This window comes from Drosophila pseudoobscura, chromosome X, assembly GCF_009870125.1.
Source record: "Drosophila pseudoobscura strain MV-25-SWS-2005 chromosome X, UCI_Dpse_MV25, whole genome shotgun sequence".
Classification (NCBI taxonomy): Eukaryota; Metazoa; Arthropoda; class Insecta; order Diptera; family Drosophilidae; genus Drosophila; species Drosophila pseudoobscura.
The window spans coordinates 36,633,819-36,651,560 of NC_046683.1; the positions used below are offsets into that span (position 1 = coordinate 36,633,819).

General features: G+C 38.6%; 1 protein-coding gene across 3 annotated transcripts; it reads left to right on the top strand.

The window, feature by feature from the left end:
- The first annotated feature begins 18 nt into the window (after positions 1-18).
- On the top strand, positions 19-11,902 carry LOC6903619 (E3 ubiquitin-protein ligase RNF185-like). Of its 3 annotated transcripts, none has more exons than XM_033382205.1 (5): positions 19-130; positions 6,674-6,828; positions 10,527-11,119; positions 11,194-11,360; positions 11,441-11,902. In XM_033382205.1, the coding sequence occupies exons 3-5, from the start codon at positions 10,545-10,547 to the stop codon at positions 11,539-11,541; spliced, it is 843 nt and encodes a 280-aa protein (XP_033238096.1). In that variant the 5' UTR covers positions 19-130; positions 6,674-6,828; positions 10,527-10,544; the 3' UTR covers positions 11,542-11,902. The 3 variants fall into 3 exon arrangements, with proteins under 3 accessions (XP_033238096.1, XP_033238098.1, XP_033238097.1); XM_033382207.1 differs by having other exon boundaries at positions 6,674-6,779; XM_033382206.1 differs by lacking the exon at positions 6,674-6,828 and having other exon boundaries at positions 24-130.
- The last annotated feature ends 5,840 nt before the right edge of the window (positions 11,903-17,742 follow it).

Below are 17,742 nucleotides of genomic sequence, written 5' to 3' on the forward strand. Positions count from 1 at the left end.
GTCTCGATAGTGCCAAACCATCGATAGTGCCATCGATAATTCTCCACCTCTAGCGTAACCTAGACCAAGTTTTGATACGTCAATTGAAAAATTTAATAATAAAAAACGCTGTTTCTTTTAACCAGTCCGTGTACGTAAACAACGTAACGTTATATTGAAATACTGCAAATATCCTTGGTTTATGTGTTTATTCGGGCTAACCGTTCGAGTACATAGAAATGTACACATGTATATAGATTTTCAAATTACTATAAATTTGCAAATAAACCAAAAGTGAAAAAGGCCAAAATAGACCTTGCTTTAGTAGCATCGTGGAAGCATACAGATAACTTAAATATGCCAATATATGTATATTATAGTTGTTCGGCAAGGTCCTATTTTATGTGCAATGGAAAGTGTGCTGCAGCTCATTCACACGTGTATAACATTGGTTGGCATCACTAATGTTCCGTTTTGCCTGCTGTCTACGCTCACAAACACACTGCAAAACATATGTACATATGAATGTTTGCGTGCCAATCACTCTCCCATAAACATATGTATACAGTAAAGGAAAGAAGTCAACATACAGCACCAATTTTTCAATATTTCTGGTTTTCGCAATGAGAATTAAGAAAGTTGGTATGCCATTATTTAGGACACTTTGTATTATTTATATTTGAGAAAAAACAATTTTTTTAAACGATGTAAAAAATTCACTCAAAAGCAATTGCCAATTTTTTGCACATGGATGGTGATGATTCCAGACCCGAGTTCCACGAAAGAAACCTTTGATTTCTGAAAAGAATCGGATGTTTCGCCTGGAATTCGAAAAAGTACACTTAAATAAGGATCAAGACTTTTGGAAAAGTGTTTTATTTACTGATAAACCTGATAACTCCAAATTTTGGAGAATGACAAAGATTTTGACCCTATAAAGATGATACCCACCGTCAAGCTGGAAGCGGTAGTGTAACGGTTTGGAGCGCTACGGCGTCGTCTGGAGTCGGTGATTTGGTGTTTGTGAAAGGGAATATAGATCGCTTCCAGTTGGAATAAATTTGAAGAAAATTTAAAAGCATCGGCGGATACATTAAGCATGGGAAACAGTTGGATCTACCAACAGGACAATGATCCAAAGCACATCATACATGTGCGAGATTGGTTGCTGTAATATGCCCCAAGACAGCTTGATTCACCACCCCAATCGCCAGACCTTAACCCCATCGAACATCTGTGGGACATTTTAGAAAGATTGGTACGGAAGTATGATATCAGAAATCGGAAAAGCCTCAAAACCGCCCTTATTCGAGCTTGGGCGGAAGTTACGCCGACAACAACTAAAAATTTGTTGCCATTGGTGCCCCGAGGACTACAAGCTGTAATAGATGCCAATCGTGGACCAACCAAATAACACAAGTATAATAAGTATTAATATTAAGATAACTTTGAAACTATAATACAAAAGCATAGAGATTGTATGAAGACTTCTTTCCGTATACATAATTTTTTTTTTTTTGAAATAATGTAATTGTAAGTGTCCTAAATAATGGCCTACCAACTTTTTTAATTATCATTGCGAAAGCCCGAAATATTGAAAAGTTGGTGCTGTATGTTGACTTTTTTCCTTTACTGTATATATATGTGGGTATTTTGGTTTGGCTTAGCAGATTAACGTTTATGTTATGAAATTCACTTATTCATGGTGAATATACATATACCTTGCATGGCACATATATGTCATATACATACAGTCAGCACAAAATTTATTCGGACACCCGTACATTTCAATTTTCTTTATAAATAACTTGAAAAGTATTTAACTTTAACAAAAAATTTTTATTTCATTATGAACACATTATTCGGATACATTTTCGGTTATTCTTCTTTCTTAGAAATTGCAACGGTAATCGGTGATTCTTTTTGCGTACTTCTCTTGCATAATGCTTCTCTTTCCTTGTGATCTGCTTTTTTCTCTGCTTTGATGTTAGTTTTGCTCGGGAAGAGCGAAAAGTACTGTCGACCGTTAAAAAAAAACCCCCCAAAATTTCGTCAACAACACTTTGCCAATTCATTCAAGAAAGCAACCAAGCAAGTGTTTCTGCCCAAATTGTTCGTAACTGCCTACAAGGTGCTGCATTACATGGTAGAGTTGCTCGCCGAAAACCATTCATTTCAGATGTGAACAAAAAAAAAAAATTTGGAGTTCGCCAAACTTCATTTAAATAGGCCAGATTCTTTTTGTGACATGGTGGACCATCCAAAGTATGGAGAAAGGAGAATGAAGCCATGAAAGAGCATGGCGGTGGAAATGTAATGGTTTGGGGGTGTATAGCAGCAGTTGGACCTGGGTAAATGGTGTTAATTGAGGCTAAGATGGGCAAACACAGCTACAGGAATATTTTGAGTGACAATTAAATTAAATGCCGAGCGTCAAAAAATTGGGTCTTGATGCGAAGAATTTCTTAATTCAACAATACTCGACCCCAAACAGACCTCGTATTTGGTTCAAAAATGGCTGTTGTATCACTGCAAGCAGTTAAAAACGCCGCCGCAGTCATCAGATCTGATCCACTCTATGGGGATTTGCTGGAAAAAAAATTAGAAAACATAAAATTTTCTCCAAGGAAACCATAAAAACGGCTCTGATGAAGGAAGGGGAGAAAATTAATCCCAATCAAAACAATAATTTGGTAAAAAGTATGCCTAGACGTCTAGCTGTTATTGGAGCTAAGGGCGGCCCCACCAAATATTGAAAGCTGAAAAATTCAGGTTAAATAAGTTTTTTTCGTAAAATCTAAATTGTGTCCGAATAATTGTGCTTAAAAAAGTGCCTTTTTTATACTTTTAAGTTTTTTTTCATATGCCAAAGAAAGTTTTTTTTATACCCGATACTCAAAATGAGTATTGGGGTATATTAGATTTGTGGTAAAAGTGGATGTGTGTAACGTCCAGAAGGAATCGTTTCCGACCCCATAAAGTATATATATTCTTGATCAGCATCAATAGCCGAGTCGATTGAGCCATGTCTGTCTGTCCGTCTGTCCGTCCCCTTCAGCGCCTAATGCTCAAAGACTATAAGAGCTAGAGCAACGATGTTTTGGATCCAGACTTCTGTGATATGTCACTGCTACAAAAATATTTCAAAACTTTGCCCCGCCCACCTCCGCCCCCACAAAGGGCGGAAATCTGTGGCATCCACAATTTTAAAGATACAAGAAAACCAAAAACGCAGAATCGTAGAGAATGACCATATCTTTTAGACTGCAGAATCTGAATTGGATCGTATTACTATTATAGCCAGCATCAAGAAAACAATTTCATTTTTTTCTCGCCGTCTCTCTCTAACACACACGTAGCATAGGCGGCTTTGCTTAGAGTAAAACATTAGCGCCTAGATCTCAGAGACTATAAAAGCTAGAGCAACCAAATTTGGTATCCACACTCCTAATATATCGGACCGAGACGAGTTTGTTTCAAAATTTCGCCACACCCCCTTCCGCCTCCGCAAAGGATGAAAATCTGGGGATATTCATAAATCTCAGAGACTATTAAGGCTAGAGTAAATAAATTTGGTGTCTGTACTTCTGTTAGATCTCACTATAAAAGGTATATCTCAAAATTTCGCCCCATCCCTTTCCGACCCCACAAAGGACGAAAATCTGTTGCATCCACAATATTGCAGATTCGGGAAAACTAAAAACGCACAATCATAGAGAATGATCGTATCTATCCGGTTGCTGAATCTGGATCAGATCAGATCATTTTTATAGCCAAAAGGAACAAATCAATTTGCAGTGGCTACGCAGCGCCCGACGTCACGCTCAGACTGATTTTCTGTCTCTCTCGCACGCACTCTTTGTCGTGTCGTTTAATATTAGCGGCGTCTGCCGGAGGAGAGCCATACTGACTTAGTATCGGGTATAACTGTAGAGTTGCGGTGTCCGCAGCAACTCACAACGTTCCCCCTCGTTGTTTTTATGGTTAAAATTAGTATTAATAAACTTGATCTTCATAATGAAAAACACATTTTTTTGTTAATGTTAAGTGCTTTTCAAGCTATTTATAAAAAAAAGTTGAAATAGACGAGAGTCCGAATAAATGTTGTGCTGACTGTACATATCTTGATTACCATCTCCATCTTTGGAAAAGTGCGCATCAGCTTTAACTGACGTATATTCTCATATCTTTTCATGTGTGGTAATTCGACACCAGATGGTGACAAGGACTGTGAATCAAATGTGCATATAATATTCGAATAGAAACACACGCATATGTACATTTCTACTAAACTTATATAATCAATACAACCAACAATCGAATGTTCCATTTTCAAAAATTAGCAAACATTACAAGCAGCGACTGAAAATTAAATGAAAATGTCTATCTCGTTAGCTTTTCTTTCGATTCGTTTGACTCACACATTCCACACTGCAGTGAGCAAAACAATACACAACAAATTGAGCTAGAGGGACACCACATACATTTTCTCTCTGTCAGAACGTTTTTCGTAACAGTGTGAGTGCGAGTCATGCGAAATGGCAGGAGTCACTCGACAATTATGCCCTGAGTCAGTGAGTCAGCATATGAAGCAAAACAATGAATTGAAAGATAGTGTGGAAAAGAGACATGAATCATGTTTTGATACTGTGCACAATGTTAACACGAATTAGTGTGCACTCGTGCAGGGCTCTAGTAGCTATACACATACATATGTATGGGAATTTCCGCCAAAATATCTACCAAGCCAATAAAAAACTGATTTCCATATAGTTTTATCTCGATATTATTTTCTAAATTTATTGAACGTTAACTAATTTACCCAATTGACATATCGATTCATAACCTTTGATCTGAAAGCCTATTCAAATAAGCAAAAGTTAACTTTTTCGTAATTTTATAGTCATGTTTCCCTTTATTATTTTCTCATTTAAGAAAGATGGTTCTTGATCAAAAATGCTAGATTTGTGGTGAAGGTGGATGTGTGTAACGTCCAAAAGGAATCGTTTCCGACCGCATAAAGTATATATATGTATTCTTGATCAGCATCAATAGCCGAGTCGATTGAGCCATGTCTGTCTGTCCGTCCGACCGTAGAGCAACGGTGTTTTGGATCCAGACTTCTGTGATATGTCACTGCTACAAAAATATTTCAAAACTTTACCCCGCCCACTTCCGCCCCCACAAAGAGCGAAGATCTGTGGCATCCACAATTTTAAAGATACGAGAAAACAGAACACGCCGAATCGTGGAGGATGGCTATATCTTCGAGAGTGCAAAATCTGAACCAGATCGTTTAAATATTATGGCCAGATAATATTATGGCATCCACAAATCTCAGAGACTATTAACGCTACAGCAACCAAATTTGGTATCCACACTCCTGTGATATCAGACCTTGACTGTTTTGTGTCAAAATTTTGCCACACCCCTTTCCGCCCCCGCAAAGGATGCAAATCTGGGGCATCCACAAATCTCAGAGACTATTAAAGCTAGAGTAACCAAATTTGGTATCCGCACTTCTGTTAGATCGCACTATAAAACGTTTATCTCAAAATTTCGCCCCACCCCCTTCCGCCCACACAAAGGACGAAAATCTGTTGCATCCACAATTTTGCAGAATTGAGAAAACTAAAAACGCAGAATCATAGATAACGACCATATCTATCAGATTGTTGAATCTGAATCAGATCAGATCATTTTTATAGCCAAAAGGAACAAATCAATTTGCACTGGCTACGCAGCGCCTGACGTCACGCTCAGACTGATTTTCTGTCTCTCTCGCACGCACTCTTTGTCGTGTCGTTTAATATTAGCGGCGTCTGCCGGAGGAGAGCCATACTGACTTAGTATCGGGTATAAATGTAGAGTTGCGGTGTCCGCAGCAACTCACAACGTTCCCCCTCGTTGGTAAATTTATTCTGAACTTGCATGCAGAAATTGTACAGCCCGTAAAAATTTCCATAACTATAAAATAATAACCTATCAACGATAACGCCCAGTGCAAATTTTCTATTATTTTATTTGTTAATGTAATTAATTGTCTTTGTATTTTTTGTGGATTAGAATAGACCAACAGACTCAGAACTCTGTATATATAAAAGCGAGCAAATTTACTGGTCAGAGCAATTGTAGATAGCGAAAATTTAGGTGAATTCCCTATTTGTGAATTTAAGGGGATTACATTTTTGCAATAGAAATTTGTTAGTATTTTGTGAACTATCAATGCAATCAGACGTGTTTGGTAAAGACATGTTTTTATACGCAAATTGGTTTTTTCAACGTTTCATAATTTTTTCCCTAATTTTAATAGGTTGCAGAGACAAGAACCAATCACTTATTTTTTCATACGATCAATGTCTTTTTTAAACAGTTTGTTAACATAGTTTTTTTACACGGGTTTTTTCAGGAACCAATCTACCGTGTAAAAACTGAATCAGATGTAATTGCCTTTTTTATTGAATCCTTAAAAAAAACTCCGAAATACATGTATAGCTGCTTTTGTAGAAACAGTTCAGAATATAATTTAATTAAATTTTAAATTTAAATTTGTATAATACAAATTTAAAATAATTTTTAATTTTTGCAAAATGATTTTTACTTATAATTTTTATTTCCTTTTTTTCATACACTTAAGACACTTTATTCGACTTTGATTTTTAAAACTCAGCTCTTTTTCGTAATCCCTGCTTAGAACTCACCTGCATGTCACGGATAAGTCGCACATTTATGGCGCGCTTCTCGGAACTCTCGGTTGCCGTGTGTACTGTTAGGAATATATTAAAGTAGAAACAAATAAGGTAGCTATCTTCGGCGTATTGAAGCTTATACATATATTTACAATAAAAGGTAAATTATTTCGTTACTATAGTAGCTATATAAGTACATATGTACATAAACCGTCAGCTTTGTTATTATATTATTAGAATATTAGCATATTCTTTTACGACGATTAGCAACTTTTGAAAGTCATAAATTTTTTTGTAAGTGTTTGCTTATAGTCTCGCATAAGTTTAACAGCACGTTCGGCTGTATTATATTGGACGTTGACATGCAATGACTGCATTTTACAAGAGGCGATGCAATAACTGCACCGTCAAGAGCCGGATTTGTGAAAGGGTCTTCAAATTCCTTTGATCACCTCTTTATAAACCCAAGCATACCCATGGCTTTATTTACCATGGTAGAAATGTGTTCAGACAACTTAAACTTAAAAAACTTAATCAAAAAAATAGAAAACTTAATAATGAAAGAGGTAAATTCTAAGAAGTTCGTGGTTGTTGATCGCCGCCTTATAAATCCATGCTGAGTTGGAGATATAAGTGCCTTGCAGTGATGTTTCAAGTGCGGAGTTAAAACCGTCTCAAAAATTTTAGGAAGAGCGGATAACTTTGATATACCTCTATACTTTTTTGCGTCAGATAAATATCGCAAATGGCTGCAAGTCCTTTTTAAAACGACGTTTTCAATTTTCGGATCAAATTCTTTATAGTTGTACATTTCGCATATAAATTGAAAGTGCAGATTTGGAGCTTCAACAGCTAATGTTGACCGAAACCAATAATTTATGTAAGAACGCACTATAAAAATAGAAACGTCGCGCAAATATTTTTCTTTTCGAGTTGTCAACTCGCCTTATACATTCAGCGAGGATGGTGCATTGGTTCAGGGAGTCGGAAAAATGACCTTTCGTAACACCAATCCTAAAAAAAATTTGAGTTAACTCTAACAATTCTACGTAATCAGTACGCGTGTGAGTTTTCTCAATTCAACTTAGCAGAAGTTAATGTAAATGCGTTGCAACGTACTCATGATTCAGACCAAACTTAAACTTGATTTGTTCAATAGTCTTCCAGGAATCTTTAAATCTGGCAAAGAGTGCAACGTTTTTACCTGATGTAGCTTCGGCACATGACTCAAATGCTGCACGCAAATGTATTTCACTGGTGTGATGTCTGCATGGAAGGTATAAGAGTCTTTTGTCTAATAGTTTCTTTAGGGGCAATGTAGCGCCGTTAAATTGTCCAGAACCGGACACAGTTGTCTCAAAACAGGCCTTTTTAATTTGATCAACTACTCCCAATTTCATTCCCATTCCGAATGCATTTGTTGGGGTAGACGAGGATGGCAATTTTATATTTATACCCGATACTTAAAATGAGTATTGGGGTATATTAGATTTGTGGTAAAAGTGGACGTGTGTAACGTCCAGAAGGAATCGTTTCCGACCCCATAAAGTATATATATTCTTGATCAGCATCAATAGCCGAGTCGATTGAGCCCTGTCTGTCTGTCCGTCTGTCCGTCCGTCCGTCTGTCCGTCCCCTTCACCGCCTAGTGCTCAAAGACTATAAGAGCTCTAGCTAAAACCAATAACGCAGAATCGTAGAGGATGACTATATGTTCTAGAGTGTAAAATCTCAACCAGATCGTATAATTATTATAGCCAGAATCAAGAGAACAATTTCATTCTTTCTCGCTCTGTCTCTCTCTAACACACAGGTTTCATGCTCGGTTTTGCCAATTGCAAAATATGAGTTCAAGGATCTCAGAACCCATAAGAGCTAGAACAACCAAATTTGGTATCCACACTCCTGTGATATCGGACCTTGACCGTTTTGTGTCAAAATTTCGACACACCCCCTTCCGCCCTCGCAAAGGACGAAAATCTGAGGCAACCACAAATCTCAGAGACTATTAAGGCTAGAGTAACCAAATTTGGTATCCGCACTTCTGTTAGATCTCACTATAAAACGTATATCTCAGAATTTCGCCCCACCCCCATCCGCCTCCACAAAAGACGAAAATCTGTTGCACCCACAATATTGCAGATTCGAGAAAACTAAAAACGCAGAATCATAGATAACGACCATATCTATCCGATTGCTGAATCTGGATCAGATCAGATCTTTTTTATAGCCAAAAGGAACAAATCAATTTGCACTGGCTACGCAGCGCCCGACGTCACGCTCAGACTGATTTTCTGTCTCTCTCGCACGCACTCTTTGTCGTGTCGTTTAATATTAGCGGCGTCTGCCGGAGGAGAGCCATACTGACTTAGTATCGGGTATAAATGTAGAGTTGCGGTGTCCGCAGCAACTCACAACGTTCCCCTTCGTTTTTTTTTGTGTATATTTACTGGTCAGAGCAATTGTAGATATCAAACATTTAGGGGAATTCCTATTTTGTGGAAATTTAAGGGGATTCAATTTTTGCAATAGAAATGTGTTGAAATGTGTTTGTGAACTATCAATGCAATCAGACGAGTTTGGTAGACATTTTTTATACGCAAACTTAATTTTCCAATGTTTCCTAATTTTAATAGGTTTTAGAGATAAGGAACCAATAACCAATTTTTGTATACGATCAATATCTTTTTTACATGGTTTTATCAGGAACCAATCTACCGTGTAAAAACAGAATTAGATGTACTTTATGTTTTCAGCCAATACGTTTAGATTTCGGTTTAGGGGCTCCCGGTTTTACAAATTTTTGGTATCGATATGTTTTATTTTCTCATCGGATCTGGCAAACAAAAACAGCTGACCTGGTTGCTTTGAACGTATACAGCGTGATAAAAATGCTTTTATTTTTTCAATTTTTTGTTTTGAAGTAAAAAGACGGCAAAAAGTGCGCAAGTTAAGAAGATCAAGATATCTTAGATGCATGTCTTACAAACTGTAAGTAACAGCATGCATATTGAATGTTAAATCAAAAAATGAATTTGTTGTATCTACATTTTGAATTGAATGTGGCGGGAAACCGCTCTTAGCTTACCCAGGACCCATGCTGTTACATGCACATTTGTGCTGTTACAAGCACAAGAAGGAAGCGTTTCCGGCCCCATAAAGTATATATATTCTTGATTAGCATGAATAACCGAGTCAATATAGCGACGTCTGTCTATCCATCTGTTTGACGCCTAGTTCTTAAAGACTATAAGAGCAAGAGCAACCACATTTTTTACCCGGACTCCTGTAATGTCACACTGTCACAAGAGTATTTCAAAAAAGGACGGAAAATCGAAAGGCGATACCAAGGATTTGGGACGAAGGCATGATGAGCGACTACTGTTGGACCCTATTTCGAAAACTAGAACCAATTTAAAAAAACGGGCTGCTGATTTGGATTCAGCCTCCGAATCTACTTATAGTTTTCTCGTATCTTTAAAGTTTTGGATGCCACAGATTTTCGTCGTTTGTGGACAGATAGCCATGGCTCAATCGACTCGGCTATTGATGCTGATCAAGAATATATATACTTTATGCGGTCGGAAACGATTCCTTCTGGACGTTACACACATCCACTTTTACCACAAATCTAATATACCCCAATACTCATTTTGAGTATCGGGTATAAAATGTTAGCGCCAAATCTATCAGAAAACGTTGGTTTGCTTAGAAGAGTAAGTAAAATGTTAAATTTTGTTGCCTAGTATAATTTATAAAAATAATGTCACCGAAGAATGTTCTTTAAACTTAATTTACATTTTAATTTTGTGATTTTTTAAATATAATTTATAATGATTATGGTCCCTGCTTATAAAGTGAAAGCCTGGATCAACCATGGAAATGCCGCAACTGGCTGCAATACTGGAGCAGCCCAACTCAACATATAGTGGAAGCAGCAACGTCAACAGTACTGACACAGTCACAGAGCACCTGAACAATGAAAAACATAATGAACATATTACAACTCAATTGCGACAGTTTGGAAGGCCCACGTTGGCAGTTTCGGAGGAAGAAGGGGCTGCTTCCAGTACATCGTACTCATTTACGGGGAGTTCTCTTGCTGGTGGAAACATTGCTGATTTAAATAAATCTGACGATTCTGGGACTGCACAGTCAGTACCGACTGACTCTGAGCCAGGCTTAAGTGCTGATAAAAAGGACACAACTGGCAACAGTTCTAACGATAAGGAACATAGTGATGAATCACTTTATGAGTGTAACATATGCTTGGACACAGCAAAAGATGCCGTGGTTAGCATGTGCGGACATTTGTTCTGCTGGCCCTGCTTACACCAGTGGCTATTGACGCGTCCCAGTCGTAAACTCTGCCCCGTATGCAAGGCTGCAGTTGACAAAGACAAAGTCATACCACTTTATGGTCGAAATAGCACGCGGCAAGAGGATCCTCGGTGAATACAACTTAAGAAATAAACAAACAAAAATTTAAAATTTAACAATGATATTTGCTTCTTTATTTATACAGCAATAAAGTTCCCCCACGACCCGCTGGCCACCGCACCGAGCCAGAACCGGTGCCTGGTTTCCCTGGCTTTGGATTTGGTGATGGGTTTCATATGTCGTTTGGCATTGGCGCTTTTCCTTTTGGTTTTATTACATCTTCACTTAATTTTGGTGAACCGCGTCCGCCTGGTGAGTTCGTTTGCTTTATTGTTCTTTTCCTATGTCGTATGGCCAGTCTCTTTATTTGCCTACTTCTCTCTAACTTTTAGCTGCCAATCGCGGCACCACGCAATACGAAGACGAACAGACACTTTCCAAGCTGTTTCTTTATTTGGCTTTTCTGTGCATCGGATGGTTACTCTTTGCATAAAAATCACACAGCCGTATATGAAAATGACAACAACACCATTGACATTAAACCGTTAAGGAAAACCGCAAAACATCAAAAAGCAGTTCCAGCAGCGGAATTTCAGCAATTACGAAACTATCACACACCAGTGCATTGAAATCCGAGTTTACTGGTTATAATGCGATCAATTCACAAAAAATATTCAGCGTCCTGAATGAAAAACCACAAAATGGGTTTAGTTGTGGGTGTGGTCCCACAATATTATTAATAAAAAACCAATTATTTCTGTATGCTCTGGATCGCCTTTATATATTGATAATTATAAATTAGTTGTAAATTATAAACGGAAATACATACATAACCAAATGACGAAATTTCTCAACTGACGTTAGTTCAATAGTTTCATTTCAATATGTTCTTTTATCTCCAGAACTAAGTAACAAATTATACTTTTGATCATCATTCTTAATTTACAAATAGAATTTTCTTTAATACTACTAACAAGGAAATTGAATTGGTGTTATTCCAATTCCATCACGTGCACTAAGCTCTACCAAGACAAAGTTTGTTACGCTCGGATCCCAGAAAGAACCGACCGCAATGCTCTGCTGCATAACGAGCGACATTTATCCGAGGGCTGCTTTTTATATTTCGGGAATAGCAAATATGAACCAAAGCTTTTAAATGAAAATGATTTTATTTTTATACCCGATACTCAAAATGAGTATTGGGGTATATTAGATTTGTGGTAAAAGTGGATGTGTGTAACGTCCAGAAGGAATCGTTTCCGACCGCATAAAGTATATATATTCTTGATCAGCATCAATATCCGAGTCGATTGAGCCCTGTCTGTCTGTCCGTCTGTCCGTCCGTCAGTCCGTCCCCTTCAGCGCCTAGTGCTCAAAGACTATAAGAGCTAGAGCAACGATGTTTTGGATCCAGACTTCTGTGATATGTCACTGCTACAAAAATATTTCAAAACTTCGCCCCATCCCTTTCCGACCCCACAAAGGACGAAAATCTGTTGCATCCACAATATTGCAGATTCGGGAAAACTAAAAACGCACAATCATAGAGAATGATCGTATCTATCCGGTTGCTGAATCTGGATCAGATCAGATCATTTTTATAGCCAAAAGGAACAAATCAATTTGCAGTGGCTACGCAGCGCCCGACGTCACGCTCAGACTGATTTTCTGTCTCTCTCGCACGCACTCTTTGTCGTGTCGTTTAATATTAGCGGCGTCTGCCGGAGGAGAGCCATACTGACTTAGTATCGGGTATAAATGTAGAGTTGCGGTGTCCGCAGCAACTCACAACGTTCCCCCTCGTTTTTTTTTTTTGTGTATATGTACATACATATATACATACATATGTACATACAAGCAAATTTACTGGTCCGAGCAATTGTAGATATCAAACATTTAGCGGAATTCCTATTTTGTGGAAATTTAAGGGGATTCAATTTTTGCAATAGAAATGTGTTGAAATGTGTTTGTGAACTATCAATGCAATCAGACGAGTTTGGTAGACATTTTTTATACGCAAACTTAATTTTCCAATGTTTCCTAATTTTAATAGGTTTTAGAGATAAGGAACCAATAACCAATTTTTGTATACGATCAATATCTTTTTTACATGGTTTTATCAGGAACCAATCTACCGTGTAAAAACAGAATTAGATGTACTTTATGTTTTCAGCCAATACGTTTAGATTTCGGTTTAGGGGCTCCCGGTTTTACAAATTTTTGGTATCGATATATTTCAATTTCTCATCGGATCTGGCAAACAAAAACAGCTGACCTGGTTGCTTTGAACGTATACAGCGTGATAAATATGCTTTTATTTTTTCAATTTTTTGTTTTGAAGTATAAAGACGGCAAAAAGTGCGCAAGTTAAGAAGATCAAGATATCTTAGATGCATGTCTTACAAACTGTAAGTAACAGCATGCATATTGAAAGTTAAATCAAAAAATGAATTTGTTGTACATACATTTTGAATTGAATGTGGCGGGAAACCGCTCTTAGCTTACCCAGGTTTCTGGTACTTTCGTGTTACAAGCATAGTCTGTGATGTTACATGCAGTGTGTGCTGTTACATGCAGTGTGTGCTGTTACATGCACATTTGTGCTGTTACATGCACATTTGTGCTGTTACAAGCACAAGAAGGAAGCGTTTCCGGCCCCATTAAGTATATATATTCTTGATTAGCATGAATAACCGAGTCAATATAGCGACGTCTGTCTATCCATCTGTTTGACGCCTAGTTCTTAAAGACTATAAGAGCAAGAGCAACCACATTTTTTATCCGGACTCCTGTAATGTCACACTGTCACAAGTGTATTTCAAAATTTCTCTCCGCCTCCACAAAGGACGAAAATCTGTGGCATCCACAATATTGACGATACGAAGATACGCACAATCAAAGAGAATGACCGTATCTATGAGATTGCTGAATATGGATCAGATCGGATTATTATTATAGCCAAAAGTAACAAATCAATTTTCAGTGGCTACGCAGCGTCCGTCGACACGTTCTGACTGATTTTCTGTCTCTCTCGTTTAATGTAGCCATACTGACTATGTATCGGGTATAAATGTAGTGTTGCGGTCGCAGCTGCAACTCACAGCGTTCCCGCTCATATTTTTCTGTTGTATGGTTTTTTTTAAATTGAAAAAAACTGGTATTTTATTAATGTTTTTTTTTGGAGCTAGTGCTTCTTTTTTCCTCTAACTTTAGCATCTTACATCTGGTTGTGTTAAACTTTACACTGAACTATTGAACTAGCCACTGCAAATTGATTTGTTCATTCTGGCTATAATAACACAAGTTCACAAATTAGGGTCAATTTTTTGACCCGAGCAGAAGATAACGATTTTTACCGTTATTTGGTTCCCTAAACTCAGATCTTCAAACCGTTTGTCAAGAATGGTTTTAGTTATCGAGTTCGCGGATGGTGGCGGTACTGCGCTCTTATAACAGCTGTCAACTGACTACGTTGCATCGAACATCGTTCGGAATTTGTTTTTGTACTGTAATTGTGCTAAACTTGTAAACGTTGTACAGAGGCTGTTATATGCTCCGAAAACGTGGGAAAATCGGTAACTACAAATCACCGGATTACAAACAAGTAATCGACAATTTTTTCTGCATTCACATCTTTCCCACAAAACTTTGGCAGTACGAGCGACGAGTAAGGAGAGCGGCTACATCAAGATATAGCGAAAATCGAAAGGCGATACCAAGGATTTGGGACGAAGGCATGATAAGCGACTACTGTTGGACCCTATTTCGAAAACTAGAACCAATTTAAAAAAACGGGCTGCTGATTTGGATTCAGCCTCCGAATCTACTTTATAGTTTTCTCGTATCTTTAAAGTTTTGGATGCCACACATTTTCGTCCTTTGTGGAGGCGGAGAGAAATTTTGAAATACTCTTGAGACAGTGTGACATTACAGGAGTCCGGATAAAAAATGTGGTTGCTCTTGCTCTTATAGTCTTTAAGAACTAGGCGTCAAACAGATGGATAGACAGACGTCGCTATATTGACTCGGTTATTCATGCTAATCAAGAATATATATACTTTATGGGGCCGGAAACGCTTCCTTCTTGTGCTTGTAACAGCACAAATGTGCATGTAACAGCACACACTGCATGTAACATCACAGACTATGCTTGTAACACGAAAGTACCAGAAACCTGGGTAAGCTAAGAGCGGTTTCCCGCCAAATTGAATTCAAAATGTAGGTACAACAAATTCATTTTTTGATTTAACTTTCAATATGCATGCTGTTACTTACAGTTTGTAAGACATGCATCTAAGATATCTTGATCTTCTTAACTTGCGCACTTTTTGCCGTCTTTTTACTTCAAAACAAAAAATTGAAAAAATAATTTTTTTCTTACCAATTCCGCTTTGAGCGTTGTCTGATACCAATTTGTTTTGGAAATTTTAATTTTTCTTCGTAAATTTTCTTAAGAAAATATTTAAATAATAAAAATGGAATTCGCTGTGGTCTGCGCCAAAAAAACCTGCAGGAAGCAGGTGGAGAAGGAAATGGTATCTTTCATGAGGCAGACGCGGAGTGGCTTTAAGGAGCTGACCGTTGGTTTCAAAAACCAATACGATCGGCTCCTAGCCATGGAGGCTCAGTTTAGCGGTTTAAAACTGCTGAATGAGTCTCCGAGGCGCAAAAAGGTCACTCCGCGGGACCTGCAAGTGCCAACCGTCACTCAGCCGTGCGCCGCCGAAAAACTGACTCCGACCACTCCAAGTGTGCAGCAGTTGATCTCGTTTGCCACTCCAAAGGCAACGACAGCTGCTGGCGATGCAGATTCGGTAGCCGAATTCATCGCCTCGGAGAATGTGCAGCCAAGTACGTCTGCAGCGTCCGTGTCCGTGGTGTCCGCAAGTTCACTAGTTGTCCCGTCTATCCCGATCCCACCAGTAAATAGACGTTCCGGACCTCCGGATATTGCCACCACAGGTACTAGACCTGTGGTGACTAAACCACTGGTGGGAGTCCCACCAAAACGACAAGTTTTTGTTTCACGGCTGGCCCCTGACCTCACATCTAATGATGTAACTGCTTTTATTCAAAGCAAAATAAATGCCGTGGGTTTAAAGGTGGCGTAATTTAACTTCTCTTATGCCAGGGAGATAGCGTCGTTTAAGATAAGCATCTCCCCAACTCAATTTGACACCATTTGCTCCACCAAATTTTGGCCGGAGCATTTGGTGGTGAAGGAGTTTAAGGCTAAGAAGAAGAATAGGCCCCCCATATCGCTTCCAAATCTTTCCAGCGTGCCACCCTCAACCTCAACTTCCTCTTCCTCAACTTCCCGTCTTGCTCCAACCTTTCCAAAAAACTAACTTCTTTTTTAGTAACCTATCAGAATGTAAGAGGCTTGCGGAGTAAGCTCAGCATTCTTTTCCGGGATAGTGTTGCATTTGCTTCCCACGTTATTGTGTTTACTGAAACCTGGTTAAAGCCGGACATTCTTATTTCCGAGGTTTTGTCAGGTCGGTACACAACTTTTAGAAAGGACCGTTCGTCTCGACGTACAGGAGGGGTTCTAATTGCAGTGGACTCTTACTTCACGTCAGAACACTTCACAGTCCAAGTTCAACAGGAACTGGAATTCCTGTGTGTAAAACTGATTCTTCCCGCTTTCGCTATATTCATTACTTGCTCGTATATCCCACCTTCTTCGGATATTTCAATTTATGAGCAGCACTTGTCCGCTTTAACCGCTGTTGCTTCCTCGCTATCTGATAAAGATCGTATGATAGTTCTTGGTGACTTCAACTTGCCAGGAACTGTTTGGTCTTCGGTAAACGAGTCTAGTATCCTAGTGCCCATGTCACGACATGACTTTGTTGACGGCTTGCTTGACCTGTCCCTGTCTCAAGTCAATCATGTGAAAAATTCCTTGGGTCGATTGCTTGATCTATGCTTTGTATCGGATCTGATCATAGTGTTGTTAACCCGAGCCCTTCCGCTCACTATACCTGAAGACGCCTACCACCCTACTTTCGAGGTGTCGCTAGACATAGGACCAACTGTATTGGATCGGTCGAGCAGACTACCTGAACGTGTCCGCTGCTTTCGTAAAGCCGAGTTTGCGAAGCTTAATAACCTAATTAGGGATTTTGATTGGTCCGCTTTGTACTTGTGCACTGATGTCACAAAAGGCACAAACATTTTTTACAATGCTCTTGGCACATTTTTTGATTCTTGTGTCCCGCTTTCTTGTCCGATTAGATCCGGAAAACCCCCTTGGTTTACCAAAGAGTTATCCAGTCTAAAAAACTTAAAATCAAGACTTTATAAAAAATTTCAAGAAGTGGGTTCTCCTACTTCTCACTCTCGTTATGTAATAGCTCGGTCAAACTTTTCAGTTCTTAATGCTCAATGCTATATGAACTACCTATCTCGATGCAGGATACGTTTTTCTCAGGACCCTAAACAGTTTTACTGCTTCGTAAACAGTAAGCGTAGAACGTCCGCACACCCATCCTCGCATTCATTTTGTAATACGTCGGCAAATAATGATCAGGCAATTGCCGATCTTTTTTCCCAGTTTTTCCAAACCATCTCTTCTGAGGAAAGCTACTCTAGTCATCCGTACCCATACGGTTTACCGAGGTCGAACGGCATTTTCAGTCCCTTGTTAAATGAATATTCCCTACTTCAAGATCTTCGACTAGTTAAGCCG

What these genes read in the sequence shown, in the direction of transcription:
- LOC6903619 (XM_033382205.1), top strand. Translation starts at nt 10,545, where the DNA reads ATGGAAATGCCGCAACTGGCTGCAATACTGGAGCAGCCCAACTCAACA. An exon ending in ACGCGGCAAGAGGATCCTCG is followed by an intron (nt 11,120 to 11,193) that starts GTGAATACAACT and finishes TTATTTATACAG; the next exon opens with CAATAAAGTTCCCCCACGAC. An exon ending in TGGTGAACCGCGTCCGCCTG is followed by an intron (nt 11,361 to 11,440) that starts GTGAGTTCGTTT and finishes TCTAACTTTTAG; the next exon opens with CTGCCAATCGCGGCACCACG.